The sequence below is a fragment of the Platichthys flesus genome, chromosome 16 (genome assembly GCF_949316205.1).
Source record: "Platichthys flesus chromosome 16, fPlaFle2.1, whole genome shotgun sequence".
Taxonomy (NCBI): Eukaryota; Metazoa; Chordata; class Actinopteri; order Pleuronectiformes; family Pleuronectidae; genus Platichthys; species Platichthys flesus.
The window spans coordinates 13,661,683-13,681,178 of record NC_084960.1 but is presented as its reverse complement, the minus strand read 5'-3'; the positions used below and the strand labels follow the sequence as shown (position 1 = coordinate 13,681,178).

The window sequence follows — 19,496 nt, the reverse complement described above, 5'->3', positions numbered from 1 at the left end:
GTTGCACGAGCGAATGCGCAGGTGCGAGTTATTTTTAAAGAACAAGGAAGAATGTATGTGTTTACATTAGTGTTAGGGGCAGTTGTTTGTCCATGTACATCTTTAACACGCCTGTCACAGGTAGAGAGGTTTTTACCTCTATAAGAGCAGTCGTTGCTACAAACTGTTGTGCGCTGCGGCCACTGCACACGTGAATAAGGAATTCAAATGTTTTTAATGTCATGTATCTACAGAAAATGAGCACTAGCCAACTGTATGCACACCACTTTGTAAATATGTGCAAGATTTACTGAATGTTTCTGCACTGTATGAAGATTTATTTAAAGCTATGTTCAAATTTAGTTTCAGCAAGCGTATAGCTATCGGCCTCTCGACCCGCATCGTCCAGATCTCTCCTTTAGTCAGGCGCCGTCTGTTTATTTGTAACGGCGGCGTTTACAGCCTAGGCCGCCGTCTCACCCTCTCTTGTATCATTCCAGCAGTCACTGAAATGTCGTGAATCTTTTGTACATTTGTTGATAGCCCCGAGCCCCACGGGGGAACGCCGCGCGCCCCGGAGACTTTGTAACGATTCCCACCGCTGTAAATGAGATTAATATAAGAGATCTAGGTCCAGGAGGCAGCTTTGTGTGACACGTGTGCGTGTTATGAGCTCAGTTTGGTTTGTTTGAGCTTTGCACTATGGCAGATGCACTATGTTGTATTACAATATGTACAGAGGTGGTATGAAATACAATATGTGTTTTGATACATTCGAAGTTGAGAAAAAAAAAAAAAAAAGGGGGAAATGAGATCTCACCCCGTATTTTTAGACAATATCTTTTTGAATTGAGATGAGAGTAAAGAAAATAACTAAGGATTGTACAGGGATGGAATCAAGGGGAAATAAAATACTAAAACATTGAACCACAACTCCTATTCTTACATGTCTCGGTCTTTCCAGGTTTACTTTTTATGCTGTTAGCTTAGGGGTTTTAATAGATATTAAAAAACATAAAAATATGTTAATCTAAAATTTGAATTAAAGTCAATGTATATTGATTGTATGTATATTTTGTAAAAATATACATACAATATGTTTGACTAGAATTAATTACTACCATAGCCATCAGATTATATGCCTGTAAATTGCCATTTTTTTATTATTATTATTATTATTGCATTATTATTTTTATTTTTGTTTTACTAGTTAAAATACCAGGAAAAATCCATTTTCCAGCCCCTAAATTATCTGTTCAAATTCTTTTTCTCACCATCAGTGTTAAACTCCGTTTTTTGATCAACTTGTGATTTTTCAGCTTATTGACATTAACTGACAAAAACACGATAGGTATATTAAAATATTATTTTAATTTCAAATTACTATTATATCAACGCCCCAGTTGGTTGTTGAAAAACCTTTTGGTAGAAGAAAAACTACACATCAGATTCCTTATACCAGAAAAAACTGAGGCATTCAGCTTTCATTAAATAAAAACTGTAGAAATGTCACTGACACATGGGGCAGTGACTCATTGTGGAAAATAACAGTCTTTAAAAAAAGGCTGATGACAGCCAAGACAGAATATGTCAATCTCTGAACTTGATCAACATGATGGATAAGTCCGTCCTCAGAGAGAACCGCTGAGTGTGTTTGTGAGAGAGAGAGAAAGAGAGAGAGACAGAGAGAGTTGAGGTTTTTTCTGCTAAAACACTGACAGGGGTGTCGACCCGTCTGCAGAGGGGGGGGGGGGGGGGGGGGGGGGGGTCGACGTTCTTTGGTATGTTGTCCAAACAGGTGGGACAGAGCTGGACGGGGGAGGTGTCAGTCCACGACCTCTCCCGCGTCCGACTTCGTTTTGGGTTCCTGCCACCATTCGGCCAGGAAGGACTCCTCATAGTCTCCCATCCCCTCAAACTCGGCATCGGGGTTCTCCGAGTCAGAGGCGCCCGTTTCTTCTGGACTCACCACGTCCTGGAAGTCAAGCACAACACTCAGTCAAGCAAGCATTCCGTTCTCTAACCTCCACTCCAACCGGCCAAAGTCATAGTTTTTTCCTTCCTCTGCCTATAAATCTCTCACTTGTGCAGCCGCCTTATTCAGGCTCCACAGTCTCAGAGTCCTCCCCCCTCTCTGGTCCAGGCCGTGCGTGGAGCTGGGAGGAGCTGACCTGAGTTAAATAGATGTGGCAAAGCCTCAGTGGCCAACACCTCCCAACCACATACCACACGCTGCTGGCGGAAAACACAGCCCCCCTCCTGCTTTCTCTTCCTTCCCCACTCTGTCTCCCCGTTTCATCCTTAGAGACTTTTTTCCTTTTCTTTTCTTAACCTCATACAGCAGATCTCATTTAGTCTGCTCCTTCAAAGTTAAAGTCTACAGTAAATCCCCCATTTTTTAATTTATATCTTCTCCAGCTTGATCAGCCAGTTTACTGGCTTAGTGTCGGATCACAAAAACACATTTCATATTAATCTACCTGTTGGGTCGTGTAGTCATGCAGACATTTTGGATTTTATCTCCTGAGGATTTGAGACGTCTGTCTCTGAACTTCTGCTGCAACAGCTACTCAATGGAGGTTGTTTGTGCAGTTAAAAGAAAAAACTCAGGGATGGAAATCTGGAAACCTCATCAGATAAATTTAGAACAGTGAGATACCACAGTGAGGAAGTAAAGAAGATATGATACACCTCATCATAGTCCATCTAGAATGTGTCATTTTTACCTACACCAATGGGATTATATTTTCTCCAATGATTTACTAGTTTTAACCAGTAATTTTTAGAAAAAATACAAGTATAATCTGTTTAAATCAAGGGTATATAATTTTTGTAAAAAAGTATAAATAACATATTCTTCCTTAAAGGTCCAGTGTGTAAAATATAGGTGAAAGGGATCTATTGGTTTTTCTTTACCATAGAATGGGCCCTTTGTATTAAAATACTTTATATTTACATCTGGAGCGGGTCCTCTCAACGGAAGACGCCATGTTTTTTACAGTCGTCCAAACTGGACAAACTAAAGCGTTTGAGTTTTTATGACAACTGAAGGCTGCCACAGGTTCTTTTTCATGTTAGGGAGGGGAGGGTGATATGAGTGGTATTCACCTGCAACATACAACTTCACCCCTAGATGTCACTAGATTCTAAACAATGAACCTTTAACATAAATAGAGTTGAATTAACAAGGTTATTTTGGTTATGACCCGTAGCTAATGACGGGCAACATTAGCAGACTTCAACTATATTAGTCTCTACTATCTCTTTGTTCTAATGTTATAACATATCCACACTGAGAAACAAAAATATAATGGATTCTTTCCTGAACCGTACCCCATCCTCAGAACCCGGTCGCACTAACCCCATCCGAAGCAGATATTGTGGGTCAAAGTTCACCAAAGTTGAACTCCCTGCAAAGCCATGTTATGCTTTGCATCGCCATAGGACGACAGTTCACCACTGATGTTTTTTTGCAAAATGTGTGACCAGGCCCTAACAACAAGTTTGCATATTTCTGATAATAATCAAACAAATGGGGATGAGAACACATTTTCCACGGAAACCAAACGGAAGTTGCTTCAGGACTGCGACCCCATTAATTTGCAAGAAAACCGTTACTCTTCCCCCAACACAGACCACTTCCCTTTAATTCTAAAATAAAACAATTTGACATTGTGTCTAATCACAAAATAAACTGGATTTCAGTTTCATGGTTGCAACACTCGTTTGCATGTGCAGCAGTAGAAACGCACCTCGTCGTCTGTTTGTAGGTAGTTCAGTGCAAACTCCAGCATCTCCTTCTGTTTGGTCGTCTGCTTAAAATACCTCTGGGCCTCCTGAAAAACAAACGTCTCATCAGCTCTCGTGTGGTGACCTGAGCAGCGGCAGCAACTTGTCGCCGTTAAATGACACCGACAGAGCAGCAGCAACAACAACAACAACAACAACAACAACAGTTTGGCCTGTTTCAGTTCCTGTGTTGGGAAGGTTTAAAGTCTCTCTTACTGTGGGAACAAATTTATTTGAAATTGGAGCTGCTTCAGTGGGGAGACATTTATGAGTCAGTTTAGCTAAAAAAGCAGAGCTTGCGCTGCAGCTGCTGCCCACTCTCCACAAACCAATAAGAGACGATAAAACCAGTCTGTCTTTATGCGAGTATATGAGTTTCTAATTACTACCCTGAGGTTGTGTTTACATTCACGCCAAGACCGCTTTATGCTATAGCTGCTCTACTCTGGTCTGGTCTGGTTTAGTGTCGCCTGCGTGAACCCCATGTTGCCTCTAAACAATCCTGATAACGTCAGACAGGCCTGGTTTAACCACCGAGAAGAGAAATATGCAAAATGGAAAGTCGAACAGTAAAGATACAGGGCCAATATTGTAGCACGCATTTGCAGATTGTACACAGCAGGGATGCAGTAAAAATCAGGTGTCAAATGAGAAGCTAACTGCGAAGCCTGTCTGAGCTGTGACTGATGACTGACATGATGAGCTTCCAGCAAAACAGCCTTTTCAGCAAATAATATCTTATCAAGTACACGATTATAGAACTATACCTTTACAAATCTGATGAAATAAACGGATTGAGCTACAGTGACACGACCCCCCCACACACACACAAATAATATTGCCCCCCAAATATAAAAGGTCCTGACTCACAGGCCGAGGCTGAAAGTCCTGGTCCTTGAGGCCCCACTGCTCCTGGTAGAAGTGATAATACTCCACATTCTGCTGCATCACCTGGTCGTTGGGGTCAAACAGAATGTAGCTGGCTGCACACGGAGCCGCGTTCTTTGCGTCGTTCACTGTGGAGGAGCACAAAAGGATCCAGGTCACATAAACGTATCACACGGACAGCACGCTCTCAAAAGCCTGAATCTGAGTTTCGGTCCTTACGTTTATAATAAGAGAACTGGAGGTAGTGATACATTGTGGCCACAAACTTCTCCACAAAGAATCCTCCGACGTTGGGCGTCAGGTGCGCCTCACATTTCACCTTACATTTCAGCATATCAGTGTAGAGATCTGACGCATTGAGGAGAGAGTGAGAAGAACTGGATTATTTTCTCATGTAAAAGATGCCGAACTGCAGCTCATCTTTAAACTGCTGCTCTACTCACCTGCCAGAGTTGGGTAGAAGTCCTTGAACTCCAAGATCTCATACGAGCCCTCGCAGCCCGCTAAGCAGAGGCTGTATACTTCAAAGTACTGCCTGATGGCCAGCTCCATGTTTTTGGCACTGTCGCTGAAGTCACCGCTGTTGTAGAGCGCCACGCTCTTCAGGAAAACACTCTGGAAAACACATAGATGTGATTAAAAAGAAGAGTGACGATGGGATGTCTTTAAGAGGCAAACCGGAGAAGGAGCGGCTGCTTCGAGCTACCAACCTCGTACGGCTGCTCCTCGTGGTCGATGAGATATTCCTCCACGTCCACCAGCGTTTTGTAGTAGTTCATGTTCTTGACCAGGTAGGGGTCATTGGGGTTCTTCTTCAGGAAGGTGTGGGCGGCCGCCACAGCCTTCTTCATGTTATTGAGCTGTGTAGGAGGAGATAGTGTTAAAATGACTATGGCAGTATTTTAGGGTGGGTTATTAGAAATATGGAGCACAGTCTCTCTCCATGACTGGTTATTTTCATTGCTCACAGGATAACATGACCTCTGACCCCCACACTCCCACAATTACTAACATGTGCAGATGTCGTGAAGGAATTAAACGTGGCAGCCTTGGCCAAATGGATAAACTTAGTTAAATACAGCCAACTCTCTCTTCAAAGAATTGGTGCTTAGAATTGCGGATCTTCTAGGTCATAATACAAGTCCTGTAATTCCTGTGTGGATGCTTCAAATCGTATCCTATGATCGGGAGCAGCAGCTGCGGACCTTTGATTCACCTTTTGATTTACCAGATCGTATAAACAAGACAAAAAACACCAGACATCTCTAATTTAAAGGTTTCAGACAACGTATTTTGTGATGAGAGTAACCCACGCACGTTTTAAAGGATCACAACAGTCAGAGTGAAGGGGTTTCTCAAGTGGACTGTTCCCTTTTAATACATCGATAGGAGGACTCTTCTTGAAGCCAGAATAACCTGGAGTGTGTACCTCCCTTTACCGGGTTTTGCCCAAAACCTACTTTACGACCAAACAAAGTCTGCGCATTTGCCTCGTAAGCACAGCTGGTCCTCCTCTCTGTGCGTCTGATGGAGAAGAATAAGGGGGTTGTTTCAGGGGAACACTGACAGAGACGTGGCACATACTCAACTACCGCTCGGTCAGCAGGGGGGCGCAACAAAGCTGCCGCGGGTTTAGACTCCACAGGTCGCCCACTGGAAACTTACCTCTCGGTGGTTCAGACAAAGTGGATGTTCATGGATGGAACAGCTGCGGACACTTAAGCTGGGAGATTGTGCGCTTTACGCACAGAGGCACTGACGCTAAATGCTCATTAACACTTTCTTCCAATGCGTTATCACACTGAAATTACTTTATAACTGGAAAATCAAACTTGTATGTACAACAATAACTTTATTCTAGTACAACTTTACCTATGAGTGATTTCGGTGCCTGGGCCTATACGTTTACTTGGCGCTCCGGTTTTGGGCACAACCCTCCACACATTCGGATCTCACCTGGAAGTACGAGTACTGTATGTACCGATACGGCACTCTCTGGTCGAAAGTTTCCAATAAATCCCTTCGTGGATACGAAAGGTTAAACACTGGAAACCCCGCCTTGCACTTCTTCAGGCACGCAGCTCTCAAGAGGATGTGGCGCACGACGCGCAGGCTGTTGTCGGCGAACAGAGTGTCGTTGTCCCGGCTCACCGAGCTGCAGTTGCGGCTGCAGAACGCCTCGCTGTCCCGCAGCAGCCGGTGGAGCCGCAGGCTGAGCTCCAGGAACTTGACGCTCTCTCCCCATTTCTGCGCCCCGTACTGCTCCATCGCGTATCCGTACGCGGAGTCCAGCGGCATGATGTCCTTCTGGGGGAAACTTCTGAAGCTGTACTCCTCATACTGAGCCTCCGCCAGCGACGGGAGGAGAAGGGCCAGGCACAAGCTTCTCAGGAGCATCGTCACCTCCGCCGGCTCCGGCACACAGGAGACTGGGTGCTGTTCTGAATGGATCAGGACGCTTCCTCTGTCTTCACCGGGCTCTGCTCATGTCTGCCTGCACGTAGGCTCTGTGGGCTGTAGTGAGCTAGACGCACAGAACAGCAGCTTCTGGGCAAGACTGTCAAAATAAAAGACACAATCGTTAACGCATTAGATTTCTTTACTCCTGTCACAATACGAGTTCATTGTCTTATAAGTCTTGTGTTATTTATGTTGCATATTAATATGTGTGTGCATCTTTTATTAGTTTACATTATTATACATTGTCGGTGGGGGCGGTGTGGCCTAGTGGTTAGAGTGGTGGCTCTCCAACAAAAAGGGTGCCAGTTCAAACCCCACTCCCTCCCATCTGCATGCCGAAGTGTCCTTGGCAAGATACTGTACCCCTAAATGGCCCCTCATAAATGTTGAGTGTACTAATTGTAAGTCGCTTTGGACAAAAACGTCAGCCAAATGACATGTAATGTAATGTCTGTCTTTTATTATATGTTGTATGGTGTCTGAACTGAAATGTATTATTATTATTTATAAATGTAATTAATTGCAGGGAACTTCATGTCACGCGAACATTTATTTTTCTAACATCAGTGAAATGCATTTCCAGGTATATGTCTCACCAGAATAAAACTTACATTTGGGCTAAATACTAATTTTGAACCAATGTATTTTTACATGAAGTTGCCTTAAAAAACAAAAATGTTACATTCTAGGGTTAAAGTTCGTGTTTCCTTTCTGTTTATTATAATTATGCATCACATTTTTTGGTTCCTGCATAGATAATCTGCATCTTTAAGCATATCATGGATATGAATATTTTAGAAATGGTGCAACTGAGGAAGTCTACTGGCTCTGCAGCTGTCAGATTCCAAGCATCTGACTATTACTTTGAAGTCGCAAGTCTGTACTTCCGGTATGAATGGTGTTCACTGAGGTCAACTTGACAGAGACGTCACAGAGACCAAGTTCTCCTCAGTGTTTTCCATCGTCATTATTATGGATCTTATCTTATTATTTTCATCATTTGTATTCCTGATTGTTTGACTCCAGCTCTCAGACTGGAGATGAAACATTCATAAAATTCAGTGGATGTGTGAAGAGCTCCTGTATTTTCCACCTGATTAGAATCTGCACCGACATTCCAAGACAATCTGACAAGCTGAGACTTGGGTTTTTCATGCTGCAGAGGTCACATCACCTCTGGGCAGATCGAATATCTAATCCCTGACTCTGCATGTTTCATACCCATGTTGCATGACTGATGGAGGCCTCTTCTTATGAGTTGTTTTATAGGATATCACAGCTTCACATGGGGAATATAAAAAAAAGGAATCCAGCATGAGAGAACCAGGAACTGTTTATATTCAGTCTATGGTCAAGACACCCAAAGGAAAACTTCAGATGATGGTGAGACGCATTGTGAGATTCTCATACGTGAGTGAAATCATGGGTCCAGGCCTTTGGGCCAGGCTTTACACGTTTGCAGAATTCCATTAGAAAGTGGGTGGGGGCCCAGGGGCCACTCCTCCTCCTCATCATCTTCCTCCTGCTCCTCCTACTCCTCCTCCTGCTCCTGCTGCAGCTCTGTGGACTACATGATCCAAGAGAGGCGGAACAAGGCAGGAAGTTCTGTCCTTCTTGTTCAAATTAAAAGTACTATCAGTCAACAAATCAAGTTTCAAGTTGTAAGTTAACACAGGCTCAATAAAGAGTGTTGGACAAGAGGAGCATGCCAGCCCAACTTTGCAATAAGAGCAAAGTCACAGAGAATGTAAAGTCAGAAATAGACGAATACTTCAATAAGGTTCAATGTAGAAAAATTGTATGAACTGTTTGGTTTCTCTATATTTGAACTGAACTGAATGAAATGTTTATTCATTCATTTTTTTGGCATGGATTATGTTAGGCACTTCGTTACTTTATTTAGATAAGTTCTATACAAATAAAAGCATTATTATTTTTATTTATTTTATTTTATGGTTATTATTATTATTATTAGTAGTAGTAAAAGAGTATTCTTGCTTTATTTTGTATTGTTGATGCATTGAATTCCTTATGTTATACTCAGTTTTTTTATTTTAGTTTATGCTTAAATTCTACATACTTGGTCTTATCTTTTCTCATTTACTAATGCTTAACGTGCACTTTTGTGGTAGTTAAATTTCCTTGCATGAGATCCAAAGACTTTATCTTATCCTGAAGGTTACGGTTCAAAAACTTTTTCTTAGTCTCCTGACCCTTATAGAAATGTTTGCATCACATTTATTATCTGAAACTTTAACAAGCATCGCAGCTATTTTTAGTAGAGATCGCAGACAGACAACAACTTCTCTAATTATTCGGGGCATTTTAACACTCAAATAATTGAGTGTTTAAAATGCCCCCAACAATTTCTAGATTTTGGTCCCAAGCTCTTTGACGGCTTTTATTTTGTAACCGGTAACCAGAAGTACTTCCTCTTTTTTCCAGCACACTTTACTTTAACTCGATCGTCCCAAAACTTGCTGCGGTTCCTCTCTCTGCACTTCAGCCGCATCCCCCTCTCTGGCAGACCGTCCCTGAGCCGTGCGAGCTTCCGCAGTCACCGTCACATTTTCCGGATGGATCTGGTCAGACCCTCGGTGTTGTTCTTCCTCCACGTCCTCTCCGTGAAGTGCATCCCTGAGCCGTTAGTGGACGTGGACGTGGATCGGTACCACATCCCCAAGGTTTGTTCTCGGGAGGTTCAGACAGAGGATTTCGTCCGTTATCACTTTAACGGCACTTTATTTGCGGACGGGAAAAAGTTTGACTCCAGGTGAGAAGGCGACATTTAATACAACTCAGTCCAGACTGCTTTCATAAATACTGTCTGCAAAACTTACTCTGCGTGTTGTTATTGTTTTACGAAGAATGTTTAAACTCAGAAAAGGAGCAGTAACTCGGACGCTTCAATGGATCATCAGAGCAACACAATAACGCGAAAGTACCGCTTCAGTTTTGTGTATTGATATGAATGTCCCTCAGAAATGGTCATGTTTTCAGTGCATATTGAAATGCACAGTAAAGCATCATGGATGCACAAGCTGCGGAACACAGAGGCGTGCTCAACCTTACGACTGCGGTGGATGTAAATTCAGACACGATTCTCTGCAGCTGAGATAACAGCTGCAGACGTGTCAGTAACATGGATTCATTTATCTGTGAAGGTACAATCATCCATAGATCAGTCCAACCCGGTGTCCCCTCAGATTAACATCAAAAAGATGGCCTTTGGTTTTATTCACAAATTAATTGTGGGTCGTTTTGTTAAGCTTGTAGAAATGTGTCACCTCGCGACCAACAAGCCTGTACATGTGGAGTTCTTGTCTGATGCTCCTATCTCTGTGGTCAATCAGCCGACACAGAAATTCTACTGCGCGCATATACTGACATTTATGGTAAATGCATCCAAAGCGTTTTTTCAAAATAAACTGTTGAGATGGAGCATATACAAAATGCATAATTGAAAAGGAAATGGATTGGATTATACAATAAGTATATAAGTATATATCGTATGCTCAATAAAATCCCAGTGAGACTGATATGCCTGTGTTCATGACCTCTCTGACTACCTACATACTGAATATTAAACATTTTTACGGTATATATTAAGAGATTTTTCAAAGTAAAATCCAACATTTTCACTGTGGAATAGATCATTTCTGGATATTTCAACTTATTAGGCCAAGTGTTTTTATAGAACTTTGAAATATCCTGAAAAGGTCTATTCAGCAGTGAAAATGTTGGACGTTACTTAAATCTCTTAATCTGTTGAGCCTGAAGAAGTTGAAGTGTGAAGTTGAAGTGTTTTTTCCCAGGATTCATAATATTTTGATATTTCTACCTCACGTTGTTTCTAACTGACCTCTCCCTTTACCATCTACAGCCATGACCGAGGCAAAGCCTTCATCAGCCAGGTGGGCCTGGGCAGACTCATCACAGGGATGGACCGTGGTCTTCAGGGCATGTGCGTCAACGAACGCAGGAAGATCACAATCCCCCCCCACTTGGCCTTCGGGAGCATAGGAACTGGTGGGACAAAGACAACAACAGATGCCGTCACTGCACTTTCATGTTGACCTTTACCTGTGCTAATGAGGATCTTGCGTGTCTTGACAGGTGGTGTAATCCCCCCTGATGCCGTGTTGGTGTATGACGTTCTTCTGCTGGACATCTGGAACACCGAGGACAAGGTCCTGATCCGCACCCTCCACAAACCTGCGAGCTGCAACCGCACCACTGGGGCATCAGACTTTGTCCGTTACCACTATAATGGCACCCTGCTCTCCGGTGAGGCCTTCGACTCCAGGTGAGACCAAACATGTACTCCACCTACAATTACGTCCTGTCGCTGTCTGTGCTTTTCCCAACAACTTTGTCCCGTGTTTGATTTAGTTACTCCAGGAATAGAACCTATGACACCTACTTGGGACAGGGCGACCTCATCAAAGGTATGGACGAGGGTCTCCTGGGCATGTGTGTTGCTGAGAGACGGATCGTCATCGTCCCACCCTTCCTGGCGTATGGAGTGAACGGCTCTGGTATGAAATCGATTTATTAATAAGGCGGTGCCTTGTGTCTGAATTTTTTTTTGGGGGGACTGACCATAATTTCAGAGGCCGTATTGACCTGTTTAAATGTTGGTATTTTTTTTTTAAAGCAGCAACTCTTCAGGTTCAAGCTGTTGGCGATGATAAGGAATATCCTCCGTCAGCTCAGTGAGTGGAACCATGTAGTCAGAGGTCATCAAACCGACACGGAGCCATTCCAGAATTAAGGCCCATGTGCGGCTGTAGAGGGCACTGTTGCTCAGTGAAAGTTGGATAGTGTTGCTTTAATCAAAAATAATATAAAACAATTCTTCATTAAAATATCCCAAAACAACTAGATCTATTTTATACAGTATATTTTGTTGAATTGTGTGCTTTCATCATCCAAAATATTTCCAACACACCCATAGAAATCTTACATTTTATTCAAGATAGAGGGACGTTTCATTTTGTCCCCTTTGAATCGCTTCATATCTGCTTTACTGCCCCTGCTATAACCCTCCAGGGCAAACACAACATAAAATGAAGGAAAACACACAGTTAGGCAGATTTATCCACTGTTTGTAATTGGTTACTCATAATGGATCACGATTACTGATTGACATTTGGTGTGAATGAAACTCTAACACATAAACTCATCCCTGAACAATATTTGGGCCTAAGTTCACATCAGGTAGCCTTTCATCGGCAATGGCGGTGAACACAACAACTCCCATGATCCCACACTACATAAACCGACTAGGTCTTCCATTTTCATTGGAAGACCCCTACTCTGTTCAGCTATGTTAAGCATATTTTACTTGATCAGACCTGCAACTCTTGGCTTCCCCTCCCCCCCCCCAAACAGGAACCGCGGTGCCTCCTCAGGCCACACTGGTGTTCGAGGTGCTGCTGGTTGACTTGTTCAACCCCAAGGACGACCTGATAGTGGAGGTGAAAGAGAGGCCACGGCGCTGCACCCGCAGGACCGTGACGGGCGATTACATCCGCTACCACTACAATGGCACCTTCCAGGACGGCACGGCCTTCGACTCCAGGTAAACCCCGGGATTTCTCCTCTAGCTGAAAGTGATGGAGGCTTAAGTAAAAAGGAAAGCTGACCGTCACTCTTCTCTCGGCAGCTACCAGCGTAACAGCACTTACAACACGTACGTTGGGAAGGGATATGTGATCCAAGGGATGGACAAGGCACTGCAGGGGCTGTGCATGGGAGAGAAGAGGAGGATTACTGTTCCTCCTCACATGGCGTACGGCGAAGAAGGAGTTGGTGAGTTTGATGCAGACTGGGACAACAAACCACTAAGTCTTATTTCGGTTTGTAACACTGCTCTGTTTGTTTTTATTCGTCTGCCTGTAGGAGACATCATCCCTGGCTCGGCCGTTCTCGTCTTTGAAATTCACGTCATCGATTTCCACAACCCCAAAGACCCGGTTAAGATCAAAGTTACCCACAAGCCTCAGGACTGCAATTTGATGAGTGAGGCCGACGACCTGATTCAGTATCGCTACAACTGCTCCATGATGGACGGCACCCTGCTGTACTCCTCGTGAGACCCCTCTGCTGTTCACTCTGCTACACTGCATCCTCCTCCTCCCAGTTCGTGCATGTAATCATCACTGGCTCCCTTGTCTGATGTATAACAGTGGCCCTAGAACTTCAAATAGCATACGTATCTATGTCAACAGCACAGCATGGCTCGAGGTTTTGATATACGTGAGAACGTTTTTATATTTAGTTTTGGTTTTAATGTGGATATGAGTTGTAACATGCTACACGTCACTTTACAGGGACCATTACGAGTCCCCTTCCACCACGACTCTCGGAGCAAACAAGGTGATTCATGGTCTGGAGGAAGGTTTGCGTGGCATGTGCGTGGGCGAAAGGAGGGAGGCGGTCGTTCCTCCCCACTGGGGGCACGGTGAAGATGGAGGTCAGTCATTGGATCTGTGTAGATTACATCCTGTGCACACTTTTTCTTTTCACCCTGAGTCACAGTTTGTCCCCTCTGTCTCGTGGTTCTCTCCAGCCGGAGGAGTCCCCAAGAGCGCTGTGCTCTTCTTCGAGCTGGAGCTGGTGGAGCTGCAGAAGGGAGTGCCCGAGGGCTACATGTTTGTGTGGCTGGGAAACGGGCCCGACCCCCTCTTTCCTGCTATGGACCTCAACGGTGACAAAGAGGTCCCTCTAGAGGAGGTACGCAGACGAGCAGGGTTCAGTCTAACAATTGCACTGCTGAATTTACACTCAATGGGTATCAGCAGACAACCAAAGTTATTTCAAATAACAGCAAAATAATTATAACTCTCATTTTCTCCAGTTCTCCTCCTTCATTATGATACAAGTGAAAGAAGGCAATGGCCGACTCCGGCCAGGGGTCGACACAGAGAGCATCATTAAGGACATATTCAACAACCAGGACCGAAATGCAGATGGGAAGATCGTAGAAGACGAGCTGAAAGAGCAGGTGGAGGAACCAGTGAGACGAGATGAGCTTTAAAAAGAACCTTCAGTATTTTTGAGTGTTGGTAAGAAACAGGCCTGGGGTCCCACTGTTGTCTTAGCAACTGTTGTGCAGTCACTTTTAAGGATGTTTGGGATAATGAAGGACTTTTTGTCCTTAAGGCATCAAAGTTAGGTTTTCTAGATTTTATTAAAACATCTGAACGACCTCCCACACAGCTGCTCTAGCAGATCAACATTAACATAAGAAAATATTAGAATTCACAGGGTCGGTATATCACGTACAACAACGATGTATTTGAAAATGTGAAAGAAAGAAATATCAGTAATGGAAATATGTTCAACTCCAATTTTACTTTCAAAACTACTCAACAAACATTTGTGCGTGGCTGATCTTCAAAAAGACACCATGCTATATAAACTTGTAGCCAATATTGTGCCTGAAATTCACTTGATATCAAAATGATTAAAACCACTGGTTGTACAGGTTGTTGTTGATGAAAACGTGTTGCTAGTTTGTATAGTAATACAAATTGTATAATAAACATTTATACCACAGAATACCTTGTGCGACATAAAATAAACTGTTTTATAAAAAATTTAAAACAAGAGATTTTCTTTTGTCTAGTCACTCTGTTCATGTGGATCAGTTCAATGTAGTGGTCTCTTTTTAAAATAAAAACAGGAAACCGAAACAGATGAAATAACATTTTATTTCAAACAAGTTGCAACATCTGCCATGGAAATGAGTTTGGACAAAAGAACCCAAGACTCATGGCTCAAATGACGGAAAACAAAGTCTGTCTTTGTTGACTCAAATGTTAAACGGTTTTAAGAATCTTTTTGTTGGATTGCAAAAATTTGACCTTGTTATACAGTATAAAAGGGGAAATAATGTAAATCCACCAAAATCATTTTCTGGAGGTAGCAGTTAGTTATCACAAATAATGAATGAACTCAGATATTAAATATTATAAAATCTGGATATTTCTGCTCACCTATAATTAAATTTGTCATTGTGCACCATCTACCAGCACTGTGGTGTTATACGGTACTAAAGAAACAAGGATTTATTGAAAATTACAACCTGTATTGTTTGACTATATAACCAGAACCTACAAGACAAGGCCGAGACAACACATGGAATATCGCATATAAAAAACATTAAGTTTCAGGTTAAAATGAGCTGAAAATAGTTTTATTGCAGGAGGCTGTAAACCGATTTCAATCCAGAAGTTTAACACCGTTGTGTATGTTTTTCTTTCCCTTATTATTTCCTATATGAAAACCAGAACAGTCTGACAAAAAATCGTCCCTCAAACAAGTAGAAAACAGCACCCATCACCGAACCCACTCTTAACATGCTGCACAGTGCGTAGACACTGCAATTCTGGCTTCCACCATATACAAACATTATGGTCGAAAGGAGTATAACTATAAACACGAGAGGAAGGACAAGAATATAAAGAGTGACGTGGTGTTTGTGAGCTCTGGAAGTCAACTGGACTTGTACAGTGATATGTGGTATCCCAGACTCGTTCACTAAAGTGTAAAACTTTTAGTTAAGTAAAAAACACTATAACCATTCTTAGCTGGTTTGTCGATGACATCTGGAGATAGGCTTATTCACCTTATGGCACCAGAGAGCCCCCCCCCCCCCGCTGGCCAGAGGACAACAAACGCTCAGTTCACTTGTTGCCAGTGAGGTAGAGCATTACAGCATTAGGAACTACCAGGGTTTCATCTTTTATCAGCACAATGTCATATGAGTCCAAGTATGACTGCTTCCTCTCGTCCACCTGGAAAACAAACAAAGTGTGGATCAAAATGACCTTTTTCCACTGGTCAAAGCCTTTTAAACCCAGTAACATCTGGACTTTGTCTTCAATGAGAATGGATACAATCAGGACTCAATCCCATGGGTTTTTAAATAGGCTCCAGTCAGCAATGATGGAAACACAACCCTTGGGTGAGTGCGCAAATTTGGCAAGACAGTGAGAGAGCACCTCAGTGCATTCATGAGGTCGAACATTACACAGAACAGAAAGGCAAACTCCTTTACTGGCAGTGCCTATAGCTTTTGCGTTTTGCTGGTTGTTGCAATTAGCATATACCGCAAATTTCGGTGTAAAAGAGGTATATGGCGTTACCACGGTAAAATGTTTGCGTGAGCTATTTGAGGGTAGGTGTGAAAATCATATGCGCTTCATCTCAGGCTGACAGATGCTAAATATTGTTTTCCAGAAAATTTGATGAACATGAGGGTTTGTGCGTTATTTATTTACCTTGTCGTTGAGGAACCCGATCTTCAGGATGTTCTCCATGTCCTGCACCCCGTCAGCCATGGTCAGATCTCCCAGTGAGTCCCCCATCAGCACCACATTAGGTCGCGTCCGCAGCTCCTGGAAGTGGCCGGTGTTGAGCAGAGCGCCTTCCCTTTTATTGTAGATGTGGATCAGCACTCCCTTGAAGGCTTTCAATACGCCCTGTGGAAGCACACAAAGACAGAGCCTCCATCATCTTAAGCCTCATCGCTGCCACGTGGGGTTGGATTGTTTGTGTGTGGTGTCGCTACTCACACGTTCATCGAAGTCCATGTAGTTGGAGAAGACTTTGACGTTGGGGTGGAAGACCCCGGCCTGGCGAATCACCTCCTCCAGGACGTCTCCTATTCCAGCAGAGAAGATGAGCAGAGGGATGCTGTGCTCATGCAGGTGATCGAAGAAGAGCTGGTAGCCCTCCCTGTGAAAACATCGAGCTACCGTTACAGTTCAAAAGGTCTTAATTTATAGATTTTTTACCTAAAAACTACAAAATGGACTAAGAGGAGGCAGGTTTACTGACCTCAGCATGGCTTCAGACTGCCGCACCACAATGGCCAACTTGTCTTTCCTGATATCCTGCTTTACCAGGAGCTCATGAGCTTGAGTCCACCTGTCAGAGACAAACGCAGAACAGTTTTATGAAGGCAAGAAACTGCAGAAGATTATGTCTATATTAATAGGGGTTTTGAGACACTCACCACTCCACCATGAGGGGCAACTTCTCGGCTATTGACCGTGTACAATCTATTTCTATGGGGTAGTATTTGTTGAGCAGGTCCTTCAGCTACAGGAGACGGGTAAATAGTCAGGTAACCACATTCGGACAGGATGGAAAGATTACACACAAAAAGAGAAAAATCTTCAGTTGATGATTTGCTGTCATATTGTATCACATATTCCGACAGAAACAGACAAACCCTGTTCCAGATAATATTTTTTTTGATTACATTTTTACCATTTTAATGCTTAAAAGATTTCTGGGCTTCCTGAAAATTATGCCACTTTGCAGTGACAAAATAATGAAGAAGAAGAAAGATTCAAGAGCAAGAAGACTATTATAAAGGCACAGGTTGCCATTCCATGTATCATTCCCTAGAGGGCAGTATTTGAGCGATGTTTTAATCTCTTTTAGTGATGAGTATATTACTTAATGTCTAGAAATGCAAATGATTTATACATAGTTGAACACATGCATAATTATTAATAACTTATATTTAATGGTCCAGTATGTAATATTTGGGTTAAAGGGATCTATTGGCAGAAATTGAATACAAAATAATCATAGTGATGTTTTCACCAGTGTGTGATCATCAACATTTTTACGAATTGTTGTCTACTTTACTCTAGAATGAGCCCCTTTTTTATTATATTTTAAATTTTGCAGTTTTTATAGAATTAAGTAGTATGTCACTAATACAATCATTAAAATATCTCACTTATACTTTTTTATGACAATTAATTTGTTAATTCATATTCAAATACTTTATATTTACAGCTACAGAGGCATTTTTTTACAGTAACCCAGACAGGAAAAACTAAATAATTTTGAGTTTTTATAACAACTGAAGGCTGCCTTGAGGTGAGGGGTGTTCAGCTGCAATATGCAACTTCACCATTAGATGTCACTAAATTCTACCCACTGAACCTTTTAGCATTAGTTTCGAGGAGATTTCCAAAACATTATAGTTTGACAGGTTCTCAACTCCATGCCATTACGCAATGAAGGCATGATCTGTTTCAGCTTTAAATAAGAAAATAACACAAGCACGGATCAATGCACGGTTAAACATAAACTACATAAACTACATGTTTCGTGCAAGTTTAGTCAATGCACAGTTCCAACCAAGGGAAATCCTGCTTCCAGCTTACCTTTACTTTGCAGTCCTCTGTGATAAGCATGCTGTTGTCAAGAATATCTGCAAACAGTTGAAACAACGTTCAGCCACAAACCAAATTTTGTATGTAAGATAACCTCTCCCCCCAAAAAAACACCCACAGTTGGACTTACTGTGACACGTTGGGCACCTTTTGCCGTTGTGTGCAAACCGTGTTAGGGTCATGTCAAAATCTGAGATCACCTGCGATGTTTAGAGGAAAGAGTATATTTATAAGAATGCTTTATTTTTTTCTCTCTAATCAACAGATTCCGTTTCAGAGAACAGGGTGTGTATACCTGCACGGTGTTGGAGCCAGCCTTCACCATGGACTCTAGGATCTCCTTCACCCTCTCTGGGTCCTTCATGCACACCGAGGGGTTGGACAACTCTGGGATCTTAGTGAGGGAAAGTGTGTCCAGGAGAAAGAGACACTGTCATTACACAAATGTGACACGTTGGAATTGTTTATTAGTGCGTTAGGCTAGCTGATCAGTCAGGCGCTAGCATCAGATTGATACATACTACAATACACATCCTAGCTCCAAAAGACACACGAGTCACAGAACTGTAATGTCATACATGTTTCAGCGTGTTATAATTAGCTCGCCTACAGCTAGCACACAAAGAGAAGTCAGCTAGCTAACCTCATTACAGTGAGGAAACCCAGCTCAGCTAGCTGGTAAACATGTACGTGAAGTAGCGTGTTTTCTTGCCGGTGAGAGGGATTCACGGTGACACAGACACTTTACTGGAGATTTTACCATTCTGTTGAGGCGTTTTATCGGTTTGTTAAAGGTTAGTTTGACTGAAAGCTTGTCATCAGCGGTCAGACTCTGTCTTCGTTGATGTGGAACCTAGGTATCATCTGAGTGTTACTCCACGGGTTCTGCTGCATTGCGGTACACCCGGGAGAACGCACAACTCATTGTCAAAATAAATCGGATTATAGTCTTGAAAATGACTTTACTATAGATTCAATATATATTATGTTAAACTAAAAAACATGGAAATGTTACGTGTTCCACCACGGACCAAAACACTTAAAGTATTGGACTTCGTTTTGAGTAGTATATTATTTCCGAGGGAAAGAGGAGCACTTAAAGGCAGCACTACTACTTGCATAACTTGAGGGTGGGACGGTGTGAACTCTTCCCCCTGAGGCAAAAACACGGAT

The 19,496-nt window shown here is 42.6% G+C and overlaps 3 protein-coding genes across 4 annotated transcripts; 1 reads left to right on the top strand and 2 right to left on the bottom strand.

The window, feature by feature from the left end:
• Positions 1-1,331: 1,331 nt before the first annotated feature.
• p3h4 (prolyl 3-hydroxylase family member 4 (inactive)) lies at positions 1,332-7,158 on the bottom strand. The gene is made up of 7 exons (XM_062408162.1): positions 6,613-7,158; positions 5,367-5,516; positions 5,100-5,271; positions 4,876-5,004; positions 4,639-4,784; positions 3,732-3,815; positions 1,332-1,954 (listed from the first exon to the last, which is right to left on the bottom strand). The coding sequence occupies exons 1-7, from the start codon at positions 7,051-7,053 to the stop codon at positions 1,805-1,807; spliced, it is 1,272 nt and encodes a 423-aa protein (XP_062264146.1). The 5' UTR covers positions 7,054-7,158; the 3' UTR covers positions 1,332-1,804.
• Positions 7,159-9,608: 2,450 nt separating this feature from the next.
• fkbp10a (FKBP prolyl isomerase 10a) lies at positions 9,609-14,702 on the top strand. Of its 2 annotated transcripts, none has more exons than XM_062408159.1 (10): positions 9,609-9,889; positions 11,000-11,145; positions 11,233-11,422; positions 11,509-11,654; positions 12,511-12,700; positions 12,785-12,930; positions 13,021-13,210; positions 13,452-13,594; positions 13,691-13,854; positions 13,979-14,702. In XM_062408159.1, the coding sequence occupies exons 1-10, from the start codon at positions 9,693-9,695 to the stop codon at positions 14,156-14,158; spliced, it is 1,692 nt and encodes a 563-aa protein (XP_062264143.1). In that variant the 5' UTR covers positions 9,609-9,692; the 3' UTR covers positions 14,159-14,702. The 2 variants fall into 2 exon arrangements, with proteins under 2 accessions (XP_062264143.1, XP_062264144.1); XM_062408160.1 differs by having other exon boundaries at positions 9,660-9,800.
• A 114-nt stretch (positions 14,703-14,816) lies between these two features.
• LOC133970994 (cytosolic 5'-nucleotidase 3-like) lies at positions 14,817-19,217 on the bottom strand. The gene is made up of 9 exons (XM_062408161.1): positions 19,084-19,217; positions 18,619-18,717; positions 18,454-18,523; positions 18,315-18,361; positions 17,144-17,229; positions 16,966-17,055; positions 16,701-16,863; positions 16,407-16,607; positions 14,817-15,920 (listed from the first exon to the last, which is right to left on the bottom strand). The coding sequence occupies exons 1-9, from the start codon at positions 19,084-19,086 to the stop codon at positions 15,810-15,812; spliced, it is 870 nt and encodes a 289-aa protein (XP_062264145.1). The 5' UTR covers positions 19,087-19,217; the 3' UTR covers positions 14,817-15,809.
• Positions 19,218-19,496: the final 279 nt, after the last annotated feature.